The sequence below is a fragment of the Balearica regulorum genome, chromosome 1 (genome assembly GCF_011004875.1).
Source record: "Balearica regulorum gibbericeps isolate bBalReg1 chromosome 1, bBalReg1.pri, whole genome shotgun sequence".
NCBI lineage: Eukaryota > Metazoa > Chordata > Aves > Gruiformes > Gruidae > Balearica > Balearica regulorum.
Window position 1 is genome coordinate 149544577 of NC_046184.1, and position 27642 is coordinate 149572218.

The 27642-nt window shown below is 42.2% G+C and overlaps 3 protein-coding genes across 18 annotated transcripts in view; 1 reads left to right on the forward strand and 2 right to left on the reverse strand.

Moving 5' to 3' along the window:
• The window catches only part of TGFBRAP1 (transforming growth factor beta receptor associated protein 1), a 42466-nt gene extending 27761 nt beyond the window's left edge, over positions 1-14705 (reverse strand). For 3 of the 10 annotated variants that reach the window (XR_012832818.1, XR_012832817.1, XM_075738839.1), the window contains exons 1-3: positions 14557-14705; positions 13627-13902; positions 9376-10077 (exon numbers count right to left, since the gene is read on the reverse strand). Coding sequence is in view for 8 of the 10 variants with exons in the window: in XM_075738839.1 (XP_075594954.1) it covers positions 9376-10077; positions 13627-13902; positions 14557-14572 (994 nt within the window). In the remaining 2 variants the exon portion in view is untranslated. The other 7 variants (XM_075738856.1, XM_075738878.1, XM_075738868.1 and 4 more) reach the window with 7 other exon arrangements.
• Positions 14706-14833: 128 nt separating this feature from the next.
• Positions 14834-24001, forward strand: C1H2orf49 (chromosome 1 C2orf49 homolog). The gene is made up of 4 exons (XM_075739003.1): positions 14834-15012; positions 16850-17016; positions 19119-19491; positions 22464-24001. Exons 1-4 carry the CDS (start codon positions 14881-14883, stop codon positions 22518-22520), a joined length of 729 nt encoding a protein of 242 aa, XP_075595118.1. The 5' UTR covers positions 14834-14880; the 3' UTR covers positions 22521-24001.
• Positions 24002-25608: 1607 nt separating this feature from the next.
• Positions 25609-27642, reverse strand: part of FHL2 (four and a half LIM domains 2) — a 42904-nt gene continuing 40870 nt past the window's right edge. For 5 of the 7 annotated variants that reach the window (XM_075738940.1, XM_075738930.1, XM_075738988.1 and 2 more), the window contains one exon: positions 25609-26485. In XM_075738940.1, coding sequence (XP_075595055.1) covers positions 26334-26485 — 152 coding nt within the window. In that variant the 3' untranslated portion in view covers positions 25609-26333. The remainder of the gene's footprint in view (positions 26486-27642) is intronic. The other 2 variants (XM_075738979.1, XM_075738969.1) reach the window with 1 other exon arrangement.

Here is a 27642-nt window from a genome sequence, read left to right on the forward strand (position 1 = left end):
CCCAGAAGCTGAAAAGAGAGGAATACTGAAAGAAACTAGCAAGAATTATTCAAGTTCAGTAAGTTTCAGTTTTGGTTTTTTTTTTAAATAAGAATTACACCATGTAGTTTGAATTCATTTCAAAACGTTAGGATTTAGTGAGTTCAAACAATACTATCTTAGTAGGAGCCACAGACCCGGGCTGCCTGACCTATCTGGCAATACAGACATGTTTGTTCCTTGTAGTGACAAACATCTAAAGAGCATTTTAGTCAACAGACAATCATTTACTTATATTTCTTCACTTTTGCTACAGCAAAATTTTCACAGAACAAGGGTCCAGCTCCTTGGGAGGAGTTGCTTCCTGTGAGGCATCTGTGTATTCAATCCTTTGAAAAAAAAAATGCAGAGGCTGCAAATAAAGCATATTTTCCCAAAAGCCAAGCACAGAGTAAAGACTTTTTTAATATCCCAATGATATCTCCTATGCTGTCTTCAAAATAACCATATTAAGTCTTCAGTTAATTTGTGTTTTTCTTTGCCACTATCTTTTCTCCTCCCTCCTTCTCCTAGCTTAATAGAAGTTTGACTTTCTTTTGGACCGCATGCCACTGGTTCTATTTATGCTACTTGGTATTCTCCAGTTCTTCCTGAGACATTAGTTGAAGAAAACCTCCAGTCAAAATTTTCAGACCTAGTTCAGTAATCCTGTGCCAGCTGAGCCATACTGAAACATGATGTAAACTTCTGTTCTAAATCTGAATGCATACCCCTTAAACCCAGTGTTTTCATGCCATTAAAAAGACCTGCCCATGAAAATTGTTCTTTGGCAGGAACGAGCCACTTGACAGCTCGTAGAATAAGTCTGAGCTCTAAGGGACAGAGGAGATTAAAAGATTATGTTATTCAATTTATAAAATCTCTTCCAAACAGAGGATGGTGAGGTAAGGGTAGCTGGGTAGGAGGGCCATCTTGGGTGGGAGGGGAGGGGAGAGAGAGAGAGAGAAGAAAAAAAAAAAAAGGAAAACAGGTTGTAGGTTTTTACAGAACTGTAGTGTAGAGATTAAGCTTCTGGATCCTTGGATCCTTTACAGCAGCTTTGAAATGATCAGCCCTTTCCCATGACTAATGGTGCAACATAAAATTAAAATCTTGCATCTAACTATTAGCAAACGCTACTTGCTTTTTCACTATAATGATCAGCTTTTCGATCAGAGCACCTTACAGAAAATACTTTTTTTTTCCCCCATAATATATAATTCCCAATTTCCTCTATAGATCTTGATATTCTCATGGATGAGAAGTGGAATTCTATGCCAGGTAAATCACAATATCCATTTTTAATGCCTTCTGGTTGTTACTCTGTGCTATAATTCCATTTCAAAAAGTGGGAGAAAACTTGAGTTAAATACATACTAACCAGTAGGAAGCTCAGGACTAATTATATTTGAAACATTAATTCTTAGTATTTTCTATTTCTCTGACATTTTCAGAAATTTTACAAAAACTTTTTTTATTTTATTAAAATGACAGAGCTCTTTTTTAGGTAATTTTAAAAAACCCTTTACGGAAGTGAAAGGGTATGCAGAGCAATGCACGTTACTTTTCCAGGTCAATGTTTCCCTACATCCTCTGCCCTCAATAGCTATGGCTTCTGCGGTAGAATGATGCATTTGCTGTCTTCATCCAACTTTCACCTAAGGATAACAATAAACATGACAACTACAGTCAGAAACCATGGCCTTTTTATAGCACAGGCATGTGTTTGATCAAAGTGAGATGAAGCAAGTAATCAATTCCATATTAAAAATGCATACTCTATCCAAAGGTTACAAGAATTACCCAAAACACAGCTACACTGTTTTCAGCACCAAGAGATCTAGAAATTGACAGAATCACAGCATAATTTAAATCAGAATGGATTTCTGAAGGATATCCAGTCCAGCCCCCCACACACACTCGAAGTGGGACCAACTTAGATCAGGTTACTTTGTGCAATAGACTGTAGCTTTTGTTTATTTGTTTTAATCCAAAAAGCTTCTTAGTAAAAATATCTGTAAAAATCAAAACAAAATTGCTTTATTAATTACTACTTGTTTAAAAAGGAATATGAAAACCTTTGGTTCTAAAAGTTCACAGCATGAGGAACACTAGGAGTGGGTGAAAACAAGAAGGGAACAGGCTGGTTACTGTTGACTACCCCCTGCTTTATGCAGTGTCATCAGCTATGAGAAAAGGCACTGTATAACTTTGAATCATTCTGCTTGGTACCTGTGCGCTTGTTATAAGGCTCAGTTCTCCAACCCCATTTGTAGTCTACTCAATCACTATGCAACTGTTCAAACTATGCACCACTGAGAAGAGTTTATTCTGGAAAAGGAATAAACTGAAATTAGGTAATTAAATTATTTTTTTTTTCCTCATCAGTCATAGAAAAGTTGAAGCAGGAAGGGACCTCTGGAAACTGTCTAGTCCAACTTCCCTGCTCAAAGTAGGGTCAACTAGAACAGGTTGCTCAAGACCTTGCCCAGTCAGGTTTTGCGTATCGTTAAGAACAGAGACTTCACATCCTCGCCAAGACCTGTTTCCTGGTTTGACCATCATCACAACAAGGAATTTGTTTTCTTATGTTTACGTAGAATTTCCTGCATTTCAGTTTGTACCAACTGCCTCTTACCCTTTCTCTGGATACAATGTCACTAAGCAGTCTGACTCTGTCTTCTTTACATGCCCCCATGTTGGTAAGATCTCTGCAAGCATTTTCTTCTTCAGACTCAACAGTCGCAGTGTTCTCAGTCTCGCCACATATGAGGTGCTCCAATCAATTAGCTGTCTTTCTGGTCCTTCAGTGGATTTACTCCAGTATGTCCATGCCATTCCAGGAAAACCAGAACAGGACCCAGCACTCCAAACCTGGTCTCACTAGGACTGAGAGGAAAAACTGCCCCTCTCAACCTGCTAGCAGCACTTTTCCCAACAGAATCATTTAGGTTGGGAAAAAACCCTTAAGACCATCAAGTCCAACTGTTAACATAACAGTACCAAGTCCACCACTAAATGTGGCCCTGTAGGCTGTTGGACTTTGCCACAAGGGCACATTGTTGGTTCATGGTCACTTTGCCCACTGGAGCTCCCAGGTCCCTCTCTGCAAAGCTGCTTTCCAGCCGGTCAGCCCCCAGTCTGTACTGGTGCACAGGGCTGCCCCTCCCTAGGTGCAGAACTTGCCATTTCCCTTTGTTGAACTTCATGAGGTTCCTGTCAGCTCGTTTCTCAAGCCTGTCAAGGTCCCTTTGAATGGTATCAGCCACTCCTCTGACTTTTGTATCATCTGCAAACTTGCTGAAGGTGCACTCTGCCCCATCATCCAAGTTGTTAATGAAAATGTTAGTATTGACATCACTATTGGCCCCCTGGGGTACACAACTAGTGACTGGCCTCCAGCTGGACTTTGTGCTGCTCACTACAAACCTTTGAGCCAGGCTTTCAATCCACCTCACTGTTTCTCTAGTTCATTCTTCATCTCTACAAGGACATCTCCATCACCTTTCTGGGGATCAAGGTAAGGCTGGCCAGCCTGTATTTCCCTGGATCCTTTCTCTTGCTCATCTAACACAGGAACAAAGACATATGTTTTCTTCCAGTCCTGAGGAATGTCCCCTGATCATCATGACCTTTCAAAGATAATCAAGAGTGGCCTTGCAATGACACTGACCACCACCCTCAAGCATTCATGGGCGTATCCCCATCAGGTCCCATGCATTGTCTGTCCAGTTTATTTAAATGTCCCATAACCTGATTCCGCTCTATTGAGGGCAGGTTTTTGTTACTCCAGATTTTCCCACTGGTCCTAGGGGCTGAGGATTCCTGAAGGAAGGTCATACCATTAATGACTGAGGTAAAGAAGGCATTAAGCACCTTGGCCTTTTCCACGTCCTTTGGCACCAGGGCCCCCGCCCCATTTAGTAGTGGGCATCCATTAGCTGCCAATATGCTTGTAGAAGCTCTTTCTGTTGCTCTTCATGGTGCTCAGCAGAATCAACGCCAGATGGACTCTGGCCTCTCTAACCCCATCCCCACATGCTTGGACAGTCTCTCTATATTCCTTCCAGGTCACCTGGCACTCCTTTCACCTCATTTGCTTCCTTTTTATATTTGACTTTAGTCAAGAGCTACTTGTTCATTAATGTTGGCCTCCTGCCACCTTTGCTTGTTTTCCTGCTCATTGGGATGGACCACTCTTGAACTTGGAGGAGGCAGTCCTTCTCTCCAGGACCATAAACCCCCAGGATTCTTTTAAGTAGGAACCTGAACTAAACCAAAGTCTGCTGTCCTCCTCTCCAGCCTTGTGGTCTTTTTGCCTTGTTCCCTTCTCAGGATCCTGAACTTCACCATCTCACGGAACCTGCAGCACGGCTGCTTCCCTGACATTCACATTCCTAAACAGGTTCAACAGAGCACATCCTCTCATCAGCTCCTCAGTCATCCAAGAGTCAAGAAGTTAACACCAATGCACTCCAGAAATCTCCAGCACTGCTTGTGCCCTGCTGTGCTGCCCCTCTAGCAGGTACTGGAGTGGTTCAAGTGTCCCCTGAGAACCAGGGCCTGCAAATGTAGGCTTCTTCCTGTTATCTGAAGAAGGCCTTACCTACAACATCTTCCTGATAAGGCAGTCTGTAGTAGACACCACAATGTCATCCATGTTAGCCCACCCTCTAACCCTAACCCATAAACTCTCAGCTGCATCCCCCTTTGTTCCAAGGCACAACACACCTTCCTGCTGCTCTCATGTAATGGGTAACCCCCCACCTCAGCTGTTAACACATAGCTGTGCTGACTTCCTAGAAAAATTGAGAGAGCTTTCACTGTTGTTTCATGCACACTTCTTTGTGTGCATATGCCTGTAGCAGGGCCTCTTCAGCCCTGTCTGGTGATTACAAAGTCTGTCATCCACATGATCCTGCATCCTGAGTTTGCCAACTCAGCCTACAACCACCAGTCCCAGTTTAAATCCTCCTCATCAGGTTGGTCAGCCTGTTGGCAAAAACACTTTTGCCTCACTTGGCCTGGTAGATCCCATCTCTTCCTTAAATAGGGATCCATAGTCGTAAAAGCCAAATCCCTTGTCACCACAAGCTGTGCAACCAGTTGGTGACTTGCACAATCCACCCACTCCTCCTCAAGCTGTTCTTCCTCACCAGCAAGACTGATGAGAAAACCTCCATCTCCAATACGAGGGAGTTTCCCACTACTGTTACTCGCTAATTCCTCCGGATGCTACTGCATTGTACAGGCTCAGATGATTTCTTGGACAGAGCTTCCTGCTTTTTATCTGCTACCACAGCACTGAACACATTCTACAGATGCAGATCTGCAGACAGAAGAGGAGAGTTCTTCCTTTTACAAGAAGTCACAAGTTTCCAGCCTTTCCCATCACAGAACAAGCAGAGACTCAGCCTGCCCTTCCCTCAGTACAGTTGGGGGTTCAGGCTCATGCCTGGGTGCTGGAGAAGATTCAATTTCCTTTCTGTCACCTCTGATGCCATGCACTCTGCTGATCTCGTCCTGCATCTCCTCTACTTGGCAACACAAATCCTAAACCAAGCACACATCTTCTGCAGGCAATGACAAAACTTCCTCCTGTCCTAGCATCAGCAAAAGGCACCAGGCACTCCCTTCAGCTCAAGGTTTGAAAAGCTCCATCGTCCTTTGGGAGCTCGGCCCGAGCGGAGGCCTCTGATGTCTTGGGGTAGTTGCTCCAGCTGGTGCTAGGAAGCGTGCCCTGCACCAATATACAAGAACTGTTTGCTTTGATTTTAAAACCTAAAGCCTCTGTACGGCAGGAAATCTGATTAGAAACTGTGTTGGGTTTGCATGGCAAGGTTTTAGTAGCGGGGGGGGGTCTACAGGGGTGGCTTCTGTGAGAAGCTGCTAGAAGCTTCCCCTGCGTCTGACAGAGCCAATGCCAGCCGGCTCCAAGACGGACCCGCTGCTGGCCAAGGCCGAGTCCATCAGCACCGCTGTGATAATACATTTAAGAAGGAAAAAAAACAGTTAGAGAGAGCTTTTGCAGCCAGAGAGAGGAGTGAGAAGATGTAAGAACATCTGCAGACACCCAGGTCAGTGCAGAAGGAGGGGCAGGAGGTGCTCCAGGTGCCAGAGCAGAGATCCCCCTGCAGCCCGTGGTGAAGACCATGGTGAAGCAGGCTGTCCCCCTGCAGCCCATGGAGGGAGGATGAGGGGGTGTAGAGATTCCACCTGCAGCCCGTGGAGGACCCCACGCCGGAGCAGGTGGAGGCCCCTGAAGGAGGCTGTGACCCCGTGGGAAGCCCAGGCTGGAGCAAGCTCCTGGCAGGACCTGTGGACCTGTGGAGAGAGGAGCCCAGGCCAGAGCAGGTTTGCTGGCAGGACTTGTGACCCCATGGGGGACCCCACGCTGGAGCAGTCTGCTCCTGAAGGTCTGCACCCCATGGAAGGGACCACATTGGAGCAGTTTGTGAAGGACTGTCACCCATGGGAAGGACTCCATGCTGGAGCAGGGGAATGATGAGTCCTCCCCCTGAGAACAAAGACGCAGCAGAAACAACGTGTCATGAACTGACTGTAACCCCCACTCCCCGTCCCCCTGTGCCGCTGGGGGGGGCTGAGGTTGAAGCTGGGAGGGAAGTTGAGCCCGGGAAGATGGGAGGGGTGGGGGGAGGTGTTTTAAGATTTGATTTTATTTTCTCATTCCTCTACTCTGTTTTGCTTGGTAATAAATTAGATGAATGTCCTCTCTAAGTTCAGTCTGTTTCACTCGTGACGATAATTAGTGAGTGATCTCTCCCTGTCCTTATCTTGACCCATAAGCTTTTTGTTACACCTTTTCTCCCCTGTCTAGTGAAGGAGGGGAGTGATAGAGCAGCTCTGGTGGGCACCTGGCCCCCAGCCAGGGTCAACCCACCACAGAAACATGCAACAAGAGCTTCATGAAATGAAAAGCTGAATTTTGGTAAGCATAGTTTCATACATAATCAGAAAGAACTGATTTTCAATTCTGAATGAACTAATTACTGGACAGAATGAAGATACATCAGAAAAGAAGTTCCTCCTCCCTTTGAAAGAATGACCTATATACTAACTGCAAGTAGAGCCAAAGTACCAAACGGCTAAGTCTATGGATCAACTATCAACAATTCTAACAATCAGTTTTAAATGCAGAGTCCAGGTAAGGAGAAAGGTTACATACCCAAGAAACTCAAAGATGTTTTACTTTATGATTACCATTTTAAGCAGTTGCTTTCTGCCATTCTAAATTTCAGTCTTAACTCAAAAGTGAATTAATCTAGATAAATGTCACTTCAAACACTATAAAGCCAAATATATTAATGCAGAATATAGCCACCTCAGCAAAAGAGGCTGATTTTAGCATAGATGCTCTACCAAATGTCAAACAAGCATGTCTTAACCAGTAAGACATACAAAAGCAAACCAAAATTAGCATTGAAGATTTACATCAAGCCTTTTCAAGTCCATTCACTTTATAGCAGAGGCCTACCTCAAATACCAAGATATATAATGCTTATATATTATAAAGGTGATCAACCATCTTCACAACTTCATAGACACTAGTGTTAAAGACACAAAGAATTTTACCAAGAACAGCAACATGGATACTACTAATCAAAACAACAGTGGGGAGGGAATAGAGATCAAAAAAACCCAAACCACAAGCTGAATTAGGCAAGGAAAAACTATGCAATCCATAGCAGTCTTTGTAAGATGTCTGAGCTAGTACAAGCTGTATTATGGAAAAAAAGGTAAGTTTATAGTACTTTTAGAGCTGCAGAAGTGCATTTGCTTAAGATATCACATATCTGATATTTTAACCCCAGAACAATCTACTTACACAAACATGTTGAATTTTATGAGTAAAGGCCTTATAGTATAGCCCTCTTCCAGGACACCAGATAAGAGCAAAAGTTGGACTTAATAAAATTCTGCTTTCTGACTAAATACAATTATGCTTTTGAAAGTGTATCTTTTCTTAAATCAAAAAAGAAATGAACCAGCTGAACAGAATCTGGTTTGACATTCCTAAAAAGATAAATAAAGATTAAAGTAAGAATGAAATCTCCTTAGAAACATATCAAAAGGGAATACTTTCAGACAGTCAATTCACATATTTTAACTTTCACAGCACTACTAAAATGGTTAATGTCCACAAATTCATGTCCACATTTAAAGCAACTAATAGTTTTAATGAGAAGTGGGCAACCTATGTCTGAAAAAACATCTTGGAACATCTTTAATTTGCATTAACTGATATTCCAATAAGTCTACTTCTTTCAAGAAAAACCAGTGAGTTGACGTACACCTCACATTCTAGCCACAAGACCAAACTTCAATATAAACAACTGATTGCACTCTTGCTTTTCTTTGGAATTTATATTGAAAAACCAAAACCCATGCAGACCCCTGAATTAAATATCTGTGATCTTTGTGTCATGCTATTCCTAATGTGTCAGGGAAGGTACATGAACTGCATTTCTTAAATGGAGAGTCAGATGGAAAACAGCACGAAAGCACTCAGCCTACGGTCTGTCAGCTCTGCGATATTGCAGCTTTTCCAAAAAAGGGTCCTCACAGCATATTGCTGATTTAGACAGAGTACAGCAGCAGTAGTCCTTTCAATCATCTGTCTATTAGAAAAGAGCATTATTTCACATGCTCTAACTTTGGTTTTGCAATACTTAAGCTACAATTTTCTGTAATACACAGCTGAAAATACTCTTAAAAATTAAGCAAATGGGAGCATAAAAACTGGGTAGTATCTGACATCATCTACAGTTAGGACAGAGTTTACTTCTACAGGAGTTAGGATACAGTTTACTTACACTACAGTGCTAGTAAGAAATGTTACTGGAACATACCTACTTGAGAATCTGTTACACTCTATAAAATGGGACTTCATATGAACTCCTCTCAATAGCAACCAAGGAAAAAATTAACTCGTCTACACTATATTTAACAAGTTTGTAGCAACATGGTGCTCCTCAGACCCAGTCTGGCTAGTCACTACAGAAAGGCTATCAGCCTCTGAAGTTTCACTTGGTATTAACCAATTTTTTTACTCTGGGATGCAAGATACTACTACTGGTAGCTGTCTATACAGAAATGAAGCTTTCTACACACACAACTTAAATACAAATAATCAGATTTTTGTGCATTAAAAAAGCAGGTGAGTTATAATAACACTTAGTACCAAAAATTTACCATCTACCTTTTTATCTCAACATTCCAGTACAGTCCTGTGAATAAAATTATCATTATCGTGCATAACACTTAATTAGTTAAGCTTTGCTTCCCAAATCGAGAGAAGTTAAAAAAACTGAAAAAAATTACAATCCTTAGTCTCACCTAGGCCTCCGGGGCCAGCCAACAGAAATTCTTGTCTGCCTATCCTTTTCACAATTGGCCGTTTCTCATCACTGCAATAAGGAAATAGATCCTGGGAGATGCCAGTACTATAATTCAAAATGATATACTGTGTAGTAAGTGCAAGACATAAGTAGTAACCATCTACAGCCACAGCACAGGGTTGCTCTGGAGTAAACACTTCCTTCACTATCTGGACTCTGTCTTCAAACACCATGAACATTTGAATGGTCCGCCGCTTGACTGAGATAATGCAGACTTCGACGCAGAAAGGGTCCCCACTCACAGGGTTTTCATTTAATGCGAATGTCACAGCTCCTTTGATTCTAGCGCCAGTGGGGACAGGTTCCAAGTTCATCATGTTAACTAGTGTTATTGTGTTGTCACAAAGCACGAGAAGCCTGGTGAGGGCAGAGGCTGCTTTCAACTCACTCACAGGCTTCTTCAAGCCCAGGTATTTATGCAGTTGCTTGGTGGCAACAAAAGTTATTTTTCCAGCTGTTGATATCTTTTCATCCAACAGGAAGTGATAGATAAAGCAGTCATTGGTTCCAATATAGAGGTTCTTTCCGCAACACTCAATGCATTCGATGTTGATGTAATTCTTGTCTCCCATTAACATCTCCCGCTCAACAGCAGAAACGAGCTTGAAAGCTTTAACACTCATTGTGTCTTCTGGGTGATCTGATTAAAGAGAAAAAAACCCACTATTTACCCACACACACATAATCAAATACCAGAGGTAACAATTTAACATTCACCAATACAAAAATTTCACTGTTGCATTTTTAATAGTCTATACTGTATTTCCAACCTGATTACACAAGCCAGAATGAGCACGTTAATAATCACAGAAGTGAGTTGAACTGTATGCCTCCACTTCAAGCCTATTCTGAAGCAGATTCACAACAGCACTCGTCTCTTTCTGAAGTGATGCCTTCTTCCAAGCAACCAGCATTCTACTGGCTCTCTCGGATACTTTGGCACTACAAGTAGTTCCTGCTAGTACTTAAGTGATTTATAAACCTGTCATGTACAGGTTTCTGTCACCTGTACATGAAAAGATACAAGCTTCCACTGTCAGATTTCTAGAGAAGCCACAAGGCATTTAGTGCTACAAGTTAACACATTGCTTTACACTCAATCTAGGCCTATTAGTACATAGTCTCTTAGCGAAATATCATAGGCATATTTCATTTTAACACATACTTCACATTCCTAACTCTCCAGCAATCAGAAATATGTAACTTCCAAGCCACTTAAATAATAATTTATGCAAGTTTTCATCCAGTTCATAATAAAAGTTGTGGGTTTGGTTTTGGTGGGATGTGGGGTTTTTTTTTGGGGGGTGGGTTTGATGTTTGTTTGTTTTAATAATAGCTGCTTATTCAGTGGTATTTACGTATTCTCTGTACCAGACTATATGCACCAGCAATTACAAGGCGCATTCACACAGACAATTTGGAAGCATAGTCCATAAAGCATTCATTAAGCTCAAGATGGAATGTCTCTGAAATTAAGACTTTCTGTTCACTACTATCACAACCATTCCAAAAAGACTGTCTTTAAGTGCTAAGCAGCTCTTCTAATCTTCATATTATGCAAACTATACCTACCCTTTTACAATCAAGCACTGTCAAGGGACAGATGCAATTTACAAAGCAATTAATAGTGTTTTCAAAACCATCCGTGCAATTTTACTGTACTCCAGACTTGTGTTATTTTGATAAGAAGCCAGCAGACAACTGTGCTCAACACTTCAAAGAAGAGTAGATGAGAAATTTCTGATTTTGTTTAATTGCCTTTTAATTTGTCATGACTGGTCTGTAACAATCACTTAGCCAACACAGAGGAAGGTGCAACACTAAACACCTTGACCCCATTTGAGAAATACCATAGACAATTACTTGCAGTCCACATGTACAATGGAGATGCAAAACATCAAATGAAATTTCTGTGGACCAGAGAGGCCAACATCATCAAAATGCTCTTGCAAACAATCCTGAAACTAAACACAGTCAAAATGAATTTAGTTTCAAATTATTACATCTAAAAAAAACCCACCAACCCTTGCTTTTGCAAGAGAACGTTGAAAATCATGGCAAAAATTTCTAAAATTCAGTGAGAAAAGGTAAGGTGCCCAACTCACAAGTAACCACTAAATAAAATTAGATCAAACTAAGAATACAGCCAGAAGCAAACCGTGCTACAAAGAGATCATAGTGGAGTTCTATGCCAAGATCTTCCTATTTTTTTTCAGAACTTAGAAAGATTTTAGTTTGGGCTTCCATGCCATTTTCAAATTGCATCCTCACCTGGGGTGTAAATTAGTGTTCTGGCCATCAACAAAAAAAACCCCAAACCCAGGAAGTACTAGAAAAATAGCCTAAGGTAAAATGATAATGCAAGTCTCTGGCAACACAGCCATGTTATCCTCCAACCTTATCAAAAGAAACATTAACTTAAAGAGGGCTGCCCAAAGGTTGACTGTCAAAGAACCCCCAACCATTTTTAAGAGCCTGTGTGAAACCTGAACTGATAAACTATGGTCTGGAGAGGTCAGGCACCTTTTGTACCCGAAGCTGTGAACAACTTCATGTTCCTGTAGGCCAAGCTAAACATTTTCATGTATGCCATTAGGAAAACTACCGAATTTTGCTCTTGACCAAGAAGTATTAAAAACCTTCAAAAAATTTACTAAATAAAAGTAGATGAAAAGTAGAAGTATATATATAAAAAAAATCAAAATAGATACACAATCCCTGAGCAGAAAGAACAAAACCCAACATAGTACTACATAAGCCTGGTAGCAAAAAAATTAAAACATTCATGCTAGAAAAAAAGCTTTGAAAGAAGCTTTTAAGAACAACCAATGTCAACACACATAATCTGAGATTTTTTTTTTAATATGTATTTTGTTCTCATTTGTAAGACCTTAGGGGCCTATGCCCACTGCAAAGAAACACAGGAGGCCACCCCAGAGTTAGTATACTACTTTTTAGATGTTCAGAACTCCGGAAAACAAGATAATGGGGATAATCAACAGGCAAGCAAATTATCAGCCTACTAAATTTTATTTTCTTAAGTGCACTAATAACCCTGCACACACTCATTTCCGGTAAAAAGTGGAAAGCAGCTGTCCCTCACTTTTGTTAAGGAATACCTTGCTCTGCATTTACATTTTGTTTGCTGCTGCCCTACAAATCAGCACCCTACCGACCTTACCTCTGCACTGCTCGCTCACGTACTCATACTCCAACACCCTGTGTAATTAACTGCGTGCAGGCCCTAACGAACCTTTGGATCGGATCCCACCTGCTGGCCCACCCCAGGGCCAGGCCTGCCCGCACCAGACCCCGGGAGGACGACGATCCGCTTCACGCCGGCGGAACGCCCGTACCCTGCCCGGCGCGCCGGGCCGCACGGCGGAGAAACGCCGCCGTTCGCTTTGCCCCTGTCCCCTCACACGCCCGCAGCCCCACCGGGCGGCGCAAATCAGGCCAGGCAGCGACCGGCCCCAGGGCCACCCGCCTCCACCCCGGCGGGAGACGGAGCCTCTCCTCCCGCTCACCTTCCCCCAGCACCTGCCAGCGCCAGGCGCCGCCGCCACACCGGGAGCCGGGCCCGCTGCTTGGAGGCCTTGCAGTGCAGTGCGGTGCGGTGCCGGCGGCCGGGGCCGGGCCGGACACCGCCTCAGGCCGCGCTGTCACCGCCCAGGCCTCTCGCCGCACGCCGGGCGGCGGGCGGGGGGGGCCGGGGAACGGGGACGGACGGACGGACGCGCCGCTTCCGGTGTGGCACAGGCCCCGCCCTGCGCGAGCGTGACCACTTCCCGGAGGGGAGGGGTGAGGAAGGGAAAGGGGCCGCCTCACCTAGAGGGGCCGGGGCCCCTTCCGGTCACGTGGGGAGGGGCACCCGCAACCCCCGCGCCACCGGTCAAGGGGTGGAGCCTCGAGGAACCCCGCCCATCGGGGCGGGGCTGGGGCGCCTACGTCAGCGGAGCCGCCACGCGCCCCTGGGAGGAGGGTTTTCGGCTCCGGTCCCCGCTGCCCCTCGGCGCGGTTTGCCTGGAGCCGGAGCCGAGGACGGGTAACGGCGCCCTGGTGTCGCTCCTGTCATGGGAGGGAGGGAGGACGACCACGACCTGCGCCAGGCCGCGGCACCCCGGCCGGCCCAGTACGGCCGCAAACACGCGCGCGCTGTGGGTCAGGGATTGCATCCAAACCGTTACACCTACGCAGAGGAAGATCCGCCTGCAGGCAGTCCCGACGGTGCGAACAACGTACGCCATGCGTGGTCCGGGCAGGTCCGGAGAAATCCGGTTATTGTTTCGAAATGCTGTAGTTACGTCACAAACGGCAGCTACAGACCAGGTCCTGCCCTGACGTACAAAGGATAACCGCAGAGGGAGAAGGCGGCTCTTCCGAGACAAGCCAAGACGCAACAGTCGTGGATGGTTTGGGAGGCGGGAAAGAGGGAAGAGCACAAGGACGCAAACTGCACGAACTGCTGGAAGGCACATTTGGGTGACGCCGTATGAAAGCGTATCAGTAAATGCTGTACCTGGATTGATTTACACCTCACTGATCTTAAAATATTCAAAATTTGAATTCGTGTTCTTAAAAGTACTGCATACGTACTGCAGTAACTTTACCGAGTCACGTAGCGCGTTCCACGTGCACATATTTTCGTTCCTCGTGTTGCCTGTGCCTCTCGATTCTGTAAAATGCACCAGGTACTTCGAATTACGCTGCAAGTTTATGTTGCAATGACAACGCTGTTAATTTACTAACGTAATTATTTGTAATTCTCTGTTCTGCTTTTAAACATGCAAGCAGATTACTAACTCGAGCGAGCAGGCAGTTATTTTACTTTGGAATTACAGAGCGACTTTCGTCACTGCAGATGAGGAGGTGTCAACTGGCAGTCAGCACTTTTAGGGACAGAATTTTAGCTGCTGTTCAATTCGGTGGCAAAACATAAACGTTTTGTACTTTTGTATGCTGACTGAACTACCACAAAATAGCTTTGTCTTCCCGAGTCAGCAGCATCGGTTGGGGGAGGACATCACGTCATCAGCAATGCAAAGCCCCTTTCGACCCGCTTTGCCCAACCCGCTGGCACAGCTGCCCAGAGGAGCCAAGCTGACCCGGAAGGGCGCACCCCCAGTTTTCGCCATCTCCGAGTCAGGCTGCTCACGTCACGGACCACCTCCCGCTCCAGACCGTGACGCGAAAGCGGTGCACTCTGGAAGCCCGTTCCCCGCCCCTCCGTGTCTGGCTGCCCACGGCTCCTCCACTCCGGCCGGCGACGTCCCGACCCTCCCGGACAGGGGGCCACTGCCGTCGGCTTCGTGATACGCAAACACCTGCCGGGCCCGCGCCCCCCTGACGTCACAGGGCTCCCGTCACTTCCCGCGCGAGCTCCCGCCCCGCGCGCTCCGTGCGGCATTGTGGGAGGCCGGAAAGGGGTCGCTGGGGGAAGAAGATGGCGGCGCAGGGAAGGGGCCGGGTGGGCGGTGGCGGCAAGGAGGAGCGGGGGTCGGGGCGCTCGGAGCCGGAGCTGCTGCTGCACCCGGAGCTGCTCTCGGAGGAGTTCCTGCGGCTCACCCTGGAGCAGGTGCGCCCGGGCGCCGCCGGGGAAAACGAGCCGGTCCCGGAGCGGCGGCCCCTGAGGCGGGGCGGGGGGTGCGGCGCGGCGCCTGCCCCGCCCGGCGGGAAGGGAGGCCTCCCGGGCCGGCGGCACCGCTTCTTGTCGCGGTCACCCCTCCGCGTTAGACCCGCCCTGGTTGTTTCTCCGCTTTACTCTGCGGGGAAACGCCTCTCCCCCCGTCACCTACCCGCGGAGTTTCGTCCCAGTCCTCCTGCTGTTTCCAGTCTTTGTGGGTGCGCGGGAAGCATTTGGGGTAAAACCAAACAAACCCCAAAGTCCGTACTGTGCAGGCTGGGTGCTTGCTTGGAGGAGGCCCGTGGTGTGAGAGATGTCTCCGTGTTTGCAAAGCGTCCGTGCTTGGACGCCGCTGCTGTAGCTTCTCAGGGATCGTTTACTCACATCAGCATGTCTGTGAGACAGTGTTTGCATGCAGTAAAGTTATCTGTGGAAAGATGATCTTTGCCATGGTCATACCCAGTGAATTAAGGAAATGCATCCTACAGAAGAAGTCAAGCTAATGCTTAAGTATGCGTGATTGTAAAAAAACCAACAGAACAAACCTGAGTTTGAAAGTGAGTTATAAGTGGGTTTGGATTGTATGAAGCTTCAGTGGGTGTGATTTGGAATCCTTGTTACTGCCGTACCTGAAAATTTTTGGTATGTGAAACAATAGTAATCAAACTTTTAGAGTTTTGTATGAACTTACTGAAATTTTGTATGCTCTTGTCCATGTAGTTTATGTGGACAAAACTGTACTGGTTTTAAGCCCACATCAGGAGTCATGAAGTGTTGCCAAAAATAGTAGTGGCAGACACTTGGCCTGCTTTCAGTGACCTCTAGTTTGTAGGAAGTTAGTGGGGTTTTTTTTCTCTTTTAATACATTTGGCAGGAGATACCAAGAAGTTTTGTTTTCACAACCCTATACGTGATTAGAAAGACAGCTGGTGTTCTGTAATAATCGACAGTTAATAGAAATCTCCCTTTGCGACTTATTCTTTGGGAACTGAAGACGAAAGCGTGGCTCTACATGTGTAAGTTTGAACTGCGTTATGTTCTAGTTGCTGGTTTTTTAGAAGTGTGGAGGAGAGCTCTGGTGGTGTTGTTGGATTCAGGGAAGCATGTTGAAGAGTGCATGAAAACATCAGTCATCAACAGTATGTCTATCATAACTTTTTCCTTTTGTTTGGCTACTATTTTTATTGGGAAGATTACAGGCTTTGGAATAGGAAGGGGCTGCAGGATTGACCTGTGTGGGCAAAGATGATGAACTGCCCGGTACTGGTCGCAGCTGAATCCAGCTGTCTCTGGCACTGATGAAAACAACGCATCACACCCCAAAATTTCAAGCAGAAGGGCTCATGATACCTGTGCTCAAATGCACTTAATAAAGAGCAGCAGCCACCACGAGCAGGAGACACAAAAGGACACACGGGAAGAGGCTCATGAGGAGATATGTGAAGAGATGCGCTTGCAGGCAGTGGAAAAATAAACCAGTATGCACTGACCCCAACATCCTGCATTATCTATTGCCTCATGAAAGGGAGGACTGAGTGTAATCCACAGGGAAAACAAGGGAAGTTGACAGTAGGAAAGCAGACTGGCAGACCAGACTGCCATTGCCACAGGGCAGTTCATGGCCTCTCCACAGCAGTCACCCCTGCAGCCTCTTGTTTTTGAAACCCTAGTGTTTATGCCCAATACACTACCTTAAAGTGGCTTTTGAAAAAAGAAATTATGCCATGAAGATGCTTGTGCTCTGAATTTGTCATAATAATAGCAACTTTTTTTTTTCTGTTCCCCACAGAAGAATATACTAGTCGAAAATAATGTAAAGATGGACAAAGATGGTCTCACTGATCTCTATATTCAACATGCCATTCCCCTGCCTCAGCGTGACTTACCAAAAAGTAGATGGGGGCAAATGATGGAAAAGAAAAGACAGCAAAATGAGTTGAAAAGTGAGAATAAAAGGTAATTTAGCTTTTATTGGGCTAGACTTGTAGAATTTAGGACAATGCATTTAGTTTAATCTTTGCCTAATTAATGAAACTTGTACAGCTTTTGGACATTGTTACAGTTTACAGAGAATGTCAGGTCTCCTGTGTCAGAAGTGTTAGATTCTACTGCTGTAATAATAGGAAAAAGGGAAAGATAATATTTTTTTGTCATCCAAATGTTATTAATGATACCTAGCTTATAGTGCTTCTTTCTATAGAATCATAGAATGGTTTGGGTTGGAAGAGACCTCATAGATCATCTAGTTCCAACCCCCCTGCCACGGTCAGGGACGCCCTCCACTAGACCAGGTTGCCCAAAGCCCCATCCAACCTGGTCTTGAACACTTCCAGGGAAAAGTAGTGTTTTTATGTTAAGTAAGGTGACTGAAAAAAGGTATAATCTTTCTTTCTTTCACATAGTTTGTAAACTAGCTTTCCAAAAAGGCTGCTGGGGAATGTGTTCCTTGTCAGGAGTGTTGAATAAATTCTTGGACAAAGCTGAAGTGAGCAAAAAGTGTCATGTTTTATTTTTGAAGTGTACATCAGCTTTTTAGACTTTTCAAGTGAAATTATACTCCTTAATTTAATGAATGTGTTAAATGCTACTGTTGGTTCAGTAGTATTTAAATGAAACAACATGTTTGGCTGAACACTTCTGGTCTTGGAAGCTAATCTCATTGTGTAGAAGCTCTTCTAGAAATGGCATCTACTGTAGACATAAGCCAAAGAGTTGTGTCTGATCTCTTGATAAACAAGTCCCAAACGAATTGAAGGTCTCTTTGTCTCTATCAGTTCCAGGAATCTGATAAATAGAAAAAGAGGAGGATTGTGTGACATTTGTTGTTGTGAATGGATAGTAATAATGTAGAAGCAAATCTGAATAAGAGCTGAAATTTGTCTTGCTCTATGAGCTCTTAAATTCTGACTCCTTTTGTTTTTTTGAAGAAAACCCTGGTCTGGACAGAAATTTTGCAAGCAGTGTGTGATTTCTTAATATGTGAGATTTATCAGCAGCTACTAATCTAATGTTGTTCCAAGTCAAATGAATGGAGTCTCTGCTTGTGGCTTATTTTAAAGTCTGTTGAGGTGTCTAACATCAATATTGTCAAATTCATTAATTACAAATTAATGTATTTCATTGTTGAAAACACTATTGTTCAACTTTTATGCCTCTTTAATATGAAATGATTAAACAGTGAGTGCATGCTGAAAACTGAAGTTTCTAAATAGGAATATTACATAACTTAATGGTGGTTTGGTTTTTTATTTGTTAAATCTGCGCTTTCCAAACACTTTGTCATTCTTGAGCAATGCTTTTTTAAAAAAAACTAAATTCATGTAGAATGAGCTGTGATAACTTTATGCTTTATTTTTTGGCAGTCGGGATGTTTTCTGATACTACTGTTTTGGTATTAGCTTGATAATATTCCTTTTTCATAAATCAGATGCTACTAAATTGGACAGCTCTGATTACACATAGGCTTAAAGGCACAAACTATTAAAAAAAAAAGTCATTAAATCAGCTGTGGATTCCAGTTCAAAGACAGCTTATTTCAAAAACATATGCTTTTTTGCTTAATGTTTTCATTCCTTGTCTAACAGTCTTTTAGACTTAACATTATGATTTTGAATAAGAGTGGAAACAGGGAGATTGAGAAGCATCAGAATATTAGATGCTATTCTTGTAGGTAAGGTGGCACACATTTTCTCAAATATTCACCTTTTGAAATACTTAACAGCTACTATCTCTTTAGTTACTCTGTATTAGCTGCAGTGGTATAAGCATACGGTCTTTGGTCGTACAACTGTAATTGTCTGCTAGAAAGTTCCTCGCATGACCCTCTTTGCTGAGGAACGCTGTTCCTCACGCAACCCCCTGCCCCCCTCCCCCCTTTCTATTGTGGAAGCAATTTCTGTTGCCTAAGTTTGAAGCAACTAAGAGCTTAAGGTTAGTGTTTTGGGATATATTTTTACTTTAGGCAAGATTAAATTAGTTTTCACTACCCACATCTTGGATATGCTATTTTTGGACCATCTAGCTTGTGTGTCTGAGAATTTTACAATTTGTATTTTCAGTGTTACAACGGTGGAAGGTTTAAGGAAACGGCCATTAATTGTATTTGATGGCAATTCAACAAGTACGAGCATAAAGGTGAGGAAGACGGAGAACGGAGCTGCTGATCGCCTAAAACCTCCTCCAGCTGGAAGCACCACCAACACTGTTAGAAGATTATCAGTTCCTTCAAATGCCTCAACATACATTTCAGCCTTCAGTTTATCAGAGGACGCTAAGCTGGGAATGAGGAATAGTGAGGCTAAGCAGAACAATATTTCAAAGACTAACAGCAGTGTGTTGGCTAGTCTGAAGGTGTACCCTTTGTCTCCAGTCGCAGGAACTACTGTTGTGAAGTTAAAGAGAGCTGTTCCAAAAGAGGAATCTGATTTGCCGGTATGTATGTTCAGTATCTTGTTTTTCAGTTTGGGGTTTTTGGGGGTTTTTTTGAGTGAAAGTTGCAAGAGCCAAAGGTAGACCCTTGTAAGAGTTTTCAGGATTATTTTCTTTTGGAGTAATCGTAGAGTGTTTATTTAGAAAGAGGCAAAATAGTAGCCGGTTTGGGAAAGATTAGAAGGAAAGAAATTAAGTACTTTCTATTTGTCCATGGGAAACTTCTGTATGAGAGAGGCAGCTTTGTAGAAAATGTGCATGTAATTTTAAAATTACTAAGTAGGTAATGCTTAAGGTGGTGCTGGAAGCAGTCAAATAAAACACAAACAAAGTAATCCTACTGGTAGGTCTGAGAGAGAGAACAGTTATTATAGAACAACACGAACAGCTTTAAAGGGAGGACAAGTGGTCTGTTTTCTGTAGTAGGGAAGAAAAAAATGGAATGATAGCATTTGTAACAATCACACTTGAATGGCTGAGTAGGACAAGCTTTCATTTGTCAAAGTGAAAGAAGAAATGTTGCGGGAACTGAAGTGAGATGCTGAGAGCTGTAGAATATATCCTTAGAGGAAGACGACCATCTGTTTTAGATCTCACATAGGAATTGGCAAGCTTGAGGAAGGAACTGGATGTGAAAAATCTGGAGAGCTGCCTAGATTGTGGGCCTAATGAGAAGCCATAACAACAAACCATACTAGTTGAAATGAGAGGCCAAAGGTCAAGTGCTCATTTGGAGCCATGGTGATCTTAATCAGGTACCTGGGCTTCTATAAAATGGTGACAAAGTTATGCTGAGGTCTTGATCAGAAGGGTGCTGTTAGCAAGTAGATGACTGATGGCTGAGCTGTTAACCATAAAGGTAAATTGTTACCTTCTTTCTGTGAGTTAGATTCAGCTGCAAACAAATTTTCTGTAAAGAACTACACTACAGATGGGGGCAGAATGAGGCTGATGAGCTGAAGTGATGAGAGAAGAGCTAAGGCAGGATACATTAATTCAGCAGGGCATACCTTTGAAAGTGTAGGTAATGGTGCCGAATGTAGCTGCCAGTTGGGGAGAAAGATAGAACAGTGGTTATTTTTGACAAAGGTGTGATTAGTCTTTAAGGGCTTGTCAGTGAGCAAGGAGCAATGGGCCATCTCTTTAAAACATACCACAAAGTAGGGATAAGTCTTATATTTGTTTGTGTCCCTTCATGATACAAATTAAGGAATTTTCACATTTCCACTGGGATATGGGAATATCTGGAGTAAGTGTGGGCTTCAAAGGAAGAAATAGAAATATATGTTCTCAGTTGAACTGCAGGGGGAGCTTTAGATATGCAGTTTGCAATTACATTGATTAAAATTTTTCCAGTACACCAGACCTAACTTCTATTTTCTCAATATTGCCTCATGAAATGCTTTCTGTTAATCTCTTTGTTAAATATCCTTTCATGAAAGAATGCAGATAATGTCCTTGCTGTGTAGATTGGTGGGTTCTATCAGACTTCTGTTAGACATGAGCACCTAAACATGTGGCTCTTCTGAAAAACGATGTTAGCAACTTTTACAAGAATCATGGCTGAGACCCTGAATCAAATTTATGCTGGAGAGGTGTGTTTCCTACTACCAGTATTATTAAATTATTTTAGTATTTAGAGCTCTTCCAAGTATTGGTCAGATCTGAACCTACAGAGCTTTTGAAACTTTTTTAGTATACACCTCATAGCTTCTTTATATTTAATTTAAATGTTTTGTGGACACAATGATTAACACTTTTAAGTGACACTGTATAACCGCACTCAGAAACTATGACCTTAAGGTCTTCTACCTTAGCCACAGTTTGTGTTGTTCAAGTTAATACTGTTAAGTTCAGTCATGCCTTGGTTAATGTCTGTCAGACACGTTTGAAGTTAGGCAAGTGTGTTGTGTGGATGTTACTTTACTGTCTGAAATGAAAGAATGTGGTATTGAACAATAAGTGATGCAGCCAGGGGGAATCAGTATACTTGGCAGATGGCTGTAGAGTGTAAAGCCTGATATATTTTTAGTATAATAATGGTAATGACAATTGCCTTTTCAAGCAAGTGACTGTTCTTTGACTTTCAAGAAAAACTGAAGTTCTCGTACTGAATAGCGCAGAACTATCCCTCTGATCTTTGAGTCTAATTCCCTTAAACCTTGCAGTGGTTGCAATCCACAGGATTGCTGTAAATAAATTAATGCTGAAACTCTTAAGGAGAGGAGAGATCTCTCGATTGTGGTCCCCAAACCAATGTGTTGCAGAATGTTCTTGCAAACTCATATACCTGTCTTTACTCTGTGTGAACTATTAAAGCTCTAATTTCTCAGATTTTGGTTTTTGTTTTAGATGGTGATAAGTAATTATTTCACCACTTCAGTCTCCTATTGTTTTACTTTGGGCTTGCTTGATTTGTTTCCTGGTTTCTTGGGGCGGGGTTTGAAAGATGAGTTCAACCGAGGCTTTGGCAATTATTTCAGTTTTTTTATACAGGTCATTACAAAGGAAGACCAACTTTTCCTTCTCTTTTTCTACTTTTTTACTATTTGACAAAAGTAAATTGGTTTCCTAGTTTTATGCTTGGTTTTTTCCCTTATACAATCCCATTTTAACAAGCCTTTTAAGAAGGCAATCTGAAATAACTTTAGAAGCCTGTTTTGAAACTCCAATATGTATTGGTTTCTAAGATGCATAACTGAAGGATATTTTTGCAGAACTAGTTGTAGAATTAAGAAAAAACAAAAGACATACATGATTTTCAGGTAGTTAAATTCATTGGCTTTATTTTTATCTTCTCTAGAGAAGTTCTGTGATATTTAACTTTCTCCACAAGGTGGCAATAGAAAACTGTTGTAGTAGCGTATAGCTGGGTACAGCAATAGTCACTACTAGATTTGAATATGGCAGGTTAACTACTAACTTCTACTTGCACAGTATATCTAAGAATACTTATATATTTTCTTGTATTCCAGAATGATCTAAAGCCTACAGAAGCAAAGAAGAAAATCCAGCACGTTACATGGCCATGAAGTAGCTAATGGTGCTTGAAACATAAATGTTACTTCCGTATTTTCAAACAGATAAGTCATATTTAAACAGTTTAAGTACAATTCTTTTTAAACCTTACAGGGATTCAGATTGCTGTGAAGTTTTAACAAGTTTAAAAGTTCCCTGTTGTAAAGCTGGAGTTATTATCACCAGTCACCTTAAAAGTGTCTACTCTTATACCCCAAGTAGCTCATGACTTCTTTAAAAGCTGGTAATATTACAATATACTAAACTCCCCACTTCTAGTTTTCAAGATTATTATAGTTCATCTCCTGCATGTCACTACAATTCACACATATAAATGTATTTTTGTTTCAGTAAGATTCAGTTTTATTCCACTTCTGGTTAAATAGTTAAAATAGCAATTGAGATTCAGAGTGATCCCAAGAGCCTTCTTCACTTTAAAAAGGTAATTAATTTAGATGAGAAAACTGACCATTCTGTTGTTAAGATAGTCTGAGACAATTTTTTTTTCCTTTTCGTTGCACAGAACAGGCAGGAGTGTAGAATTTGCAGTGCAAGTTAGGTTGGTAATAAGAGATGAGCTATTTTAACAGCATTACTTCAAATTGAAGTTTCTCTTATTGACGTAGGAAGTAAGAAATGCACAGATGGAAGTATGTTACTAGACTGATAGGAATCTCTGAGAGGAAGTAGTGAATGGATTAGTGCCACGTTCTCTTAAATACACAGGCATATTTTATACATGCATAAGTGTAAAAATGTGCCGATACAACAAATTTGCTTGCTTTCCTGGTTACAATCATGCTTATAAAATATGGGGAAAACCTGTGGAATGCAGGCCAGCGCTTTCTCAACTTACAGTTGGACAGGACAACAAAGAAGTACCTTGAGAGCATTAGTGTATGTAGTTGCACTCAAACAAACCCCAACCTATTTCCCCTTCCTTTGGTAATTTAAGATAGATGTTGCTTTTCTGTGAAATGTGGTGTTTCACCTGGATTATTGGTAGTGCCTTGTAAGGCAGAAATCCAATTAAGTTGATGGAAACGTGTTTATTAAATCTCAGTGGCTCGGGTGACACCAGTTTCATTTTAGATATGGATGGTAAATAATAACAACACTTCCAGACTTAGTATAACAAAAAGAAAGAATGAAATTCTGAATCCACTTAGTTAAACCACTAAAAGAAGTTGTCAGTAGTGATCTGAAAGCTTGTTTACATTTTTAACATTGATTAATATGGAAACCAAAAACTGTAGCTTAATTCATTACTGACAGAAGTTCTCCATTCACTGTTATGACATAAAAGGCACTTCTCGAATGCTGTAAAATGGTAAGAATGGGTGTTTTGAAATATTGTGTGCTGTTTCCCTTTTACTAAACACTTGTGCAGTTTTTGTACTTGAGTACAGCAAACTTTAACGTAATGTACATTTTGTATGTAAAGAGTTGTCTTTTCAGTAGCCTTATCCTATTTAAATAAATTCAATTAAAAGCAGAGCAGTGTTGACTTGTTTTTGTGATGTAATTAAGCTTGTTCATTTTGTAAGGTTATATTTCAATGGTCTTGAAGTGATTAGAACTTAAGAAAAAGTTCACAAGGTAAAAGGCTCAGTAGCTACCTTGGAGTCTTAGCAGCAGTTAGTATGATGTGAAGTGCTGGTCCTTGCACTAGTGTAACAGTCTGGTAGGAGTTCTGTTTTGTGGGTGGCTTGTTGGCAGTGGTTTAGAGCATAGGCTGTACTTTGTTGTAGTTTCAGTTGCTAGGAGCACGTGTGTGTTAGTATGTGTTAAGGAGTGATACGCAGAACTACAGGAATGCATAGTGTGATGCTGCTATTGCATGGTAACAGCCTTGTTTTCAGGCCAGTATGCTTTCGAACCTTGTCATGTTTCACCTACATTTCCCTAAAGCTGGGACCATTTTATCATCTGTTGTAGCGTTTTGGGGGGCAAGGTGCAAGCCATGCTGCTCTTACAACTTTCCACTACCCCCTTAGCTAATAGTAATCCTTCTTCTCAGCAAAGTATGAGAACAGAGTCGCAGTGTGCTGGGGGATTGCCAGACCCCACAGGAGAGAGTGAGGTGCTTGCTCCCCTTTGGGGGGTGTGGACATAAGAGGGATTTTTATGGCTATTCTTTACTACAACCTTCATCGTAGAATGAAGTCACCAAAGGACAGAATTTGCTCATTCAGTGAGATCCGATTAGCACAGCGTGCACTTCAAAAATGTCAGCCAGCCAAGTTCTTCAAATAGTGTACAGTAAACCAAATCTGGTCTGATGCATCTACTTACCTTGTTGAATTAATGAGAGAGGAATGATTTGTGAGCACTTTACACTTGGTCCAAAAAGAGACAAATTCAAGAGCAGTGGCAGGAACTAGGAGCAAACTTTCCCTACCCACTTACACACACAGTAAGTATACTCCTAAATCTTCTTTCCATATCTGAAGATTCCTGTTGGAAGTGTGATATATTATTTTTCTCCTTTTGCTGGATACAAATTAATTCCATCTGGAAGGTGTACTAGGATCGTACATTGCGTAACATGGCTGTATTTCTTGAAGTTTGCTTTAGGAAAAGAGTTATCTTCCTTTGGATTGTTTTCTCTTCATTTTATTGTCCTGCCAGCACACTGTTGCTGACAGTTGCCTTGCAGCAAATGTAGCAGAAGTGATGCTTGAGCAAAGGGTATTACGTATTGCAATACAGAGCAAAATTAAAGCATGCCCTAGTATAGAAGTTAAACTTCTGACTTTCGCAAAGATTAAATGTCTTTTGAGTTGTCTTGACCTTCTTGGTTGCTGAGAACGATAATATTTTGGTTTTGAGCTTAGAGCCTATGAACACATTTTTATCAGCTGCAGTCAGTTCAGTATTTTCATACAGATGTTCAGTTTTGCTGATAATTTTCCCACTGATTTTAGTTAGTAGAAGACTGTTGTATCAGCAGGGCCTGTATGAGGATTGTCTAAACTCCACAGTTTCATAACGACTGGGTGCAAAAAGGGTTGTGTTTGTATGGCTTTTGCGTTGTGTTTCTTCAGACTGTGAAAGCATTTTATTTGTAAATACCTAAGTACAGTTAAGGCACACTCACAGTTTTGTTTAAAATGATTTTATTTTGAAAAATACAATGTGCAGTGTAATGTTGACTAACTGTAATACTGATACTGTCAATCAGAACTTGTACTTCACACAATGATCAGCTAGTCATGCAATAAAATGTACCTGTTTATGAAGCACTCCCACTTCAACTGTTTTATCGTTATCTCTTTATGGCATAGCACAAATCCTTGTACGTTGAAACACCCTCTACGTTCGCAGTCTTTCTACACACTTGACAGCACACACTAGTCACATAGCTCAAGAACACTGAGGTGAGACCACAGCCTTACTGAAATTGAATGGGGTTTGCCATTGATTTCAGCGGGCTGAGGGTTTCGCCCTGAATATCCATCTATGAATGTATTGTGGGTGGCCATTGTAATCCTTGAACTATTATCACTTGCTCGTAACTGGAATATTTAGTGGAAGGAAAAAAAAAGGAAAAAAAGAGTATGTTATGTCAGTAACACCCAAATAGTTTTACATCTCAGGTTTTGCATTAGTTTCGGTTAGCTGTAGAAATCTTAAACACCAGTGCTGCTACTAGAGATTCTGAAGTTGTTTTCCTTCCAGATTTGGAGTTTGAAGAAAAAGGTTAAGTGATGTTAATAATACAGCGAAACACAGAGTGGCAAAGCTAGTTCCGAACATCCGTGTATTTCAGACTATATATTGCAAGCATGGCTTTCCTCCCCTCTCCCCACCTCTTATTTTGAGCTTTAAATATCCTTCCCACATTCAGGGCAGAGGATGTCATCCCTTTCTGTGAGGAAGCCACGACCCACTAACGAGAGAGAGCACTTCTTACAGTTAAAGCAATCATTATGCCACTGCCGTTCTTCAAAGGAGATGTACTTGGTTCCTCCGAGTCCTGTTTGAAAACCAAAAGCATTCTGTTACAAGAAAAGAATAACACTTCAGCCATCAAGTGATACTATTTCAGACTTCCCTTATGGATTGCTATGGAGATCTGACATATAGTAGTGAAAAAATAAAATGCCTTTGTGACAAATCTATTTGTTGCTGAGCTATTTTTGCCACCCTTATCCTATAGCAAGCAATATTTGCATCCTCAAATAGTTCTGTTGTGTTCAGCCAAGTTAGTGCACTAGACTGTTATCACTGGTGATAATGGCAGAAATGATGTTTCAAGGGATGGCATTATATATAGCAGAAGAAAAGGAAAGCAACTGCCCCTGGACAGAAGTCTGATAGTTTTTTTTACAGAATGTTCTATGGCATCTGAGTAAGTTAATTTTGTCTTGTAAAAATGCTTAGGTCATTAAACAAAGAAGTCTGACAGGTTGTGTGTCATGACTTGATTCAAAGCTTTGAAGGAAGAGTGCCTCAAGAAAAGCAGGTTAGCAAACTGCAAAAAAAACATTGAAGAGTGTGAGGCTATGGAGGTTATCATGAGGAGTATTGAAGTAGTACAGGACAAAACAGAAAAGGGACAAATGTCTCTTAGTAGTAATTATCTCTTGCTTAACCTCAGAAATGACAAGCAGTTTGAATATGGTGCGTTGGAATGACTAGCTGGAAGTCAGTGAAAATACTTAGTTGGGCATGTCTCTTACCTGATGAGAAGGGGTTCTGTTTGGTTTTGCCTTTAGTAGCAACATTTGAAAAAAAGGATATGATAGAAAGGACTGCAATATTCAGAAGAGAAATGCCTCTTCCACATGAACAGAAAACAGTACTTGTGGGGTTACACACGGGCTTTTCTAGGAGCGGTGCAATCAAGCATGTATTACTGAGGGACAGGCACAAGGGCAGAGCAATAACAAGAGAAAATGGTTCAGATAGATTCTCAGTCTTGTATGGGTCATGCTGTTAAATGCTGATTACTTCATAGAGGAGGTTATATTTTTATGCAAAGTGTTTTGTAGTAAAGGTCTAAGCAGTTGGCCTTTTAAGTACTTTTGTACTGGAAAGCTGTATCTAAAAGCCCTGTGATTTCTCAGTTGCTGTCCCAAAAAGTCAGGGAAGAAATGCACTGTGCTACAACATGAGGTAGAAGCCAGTTAC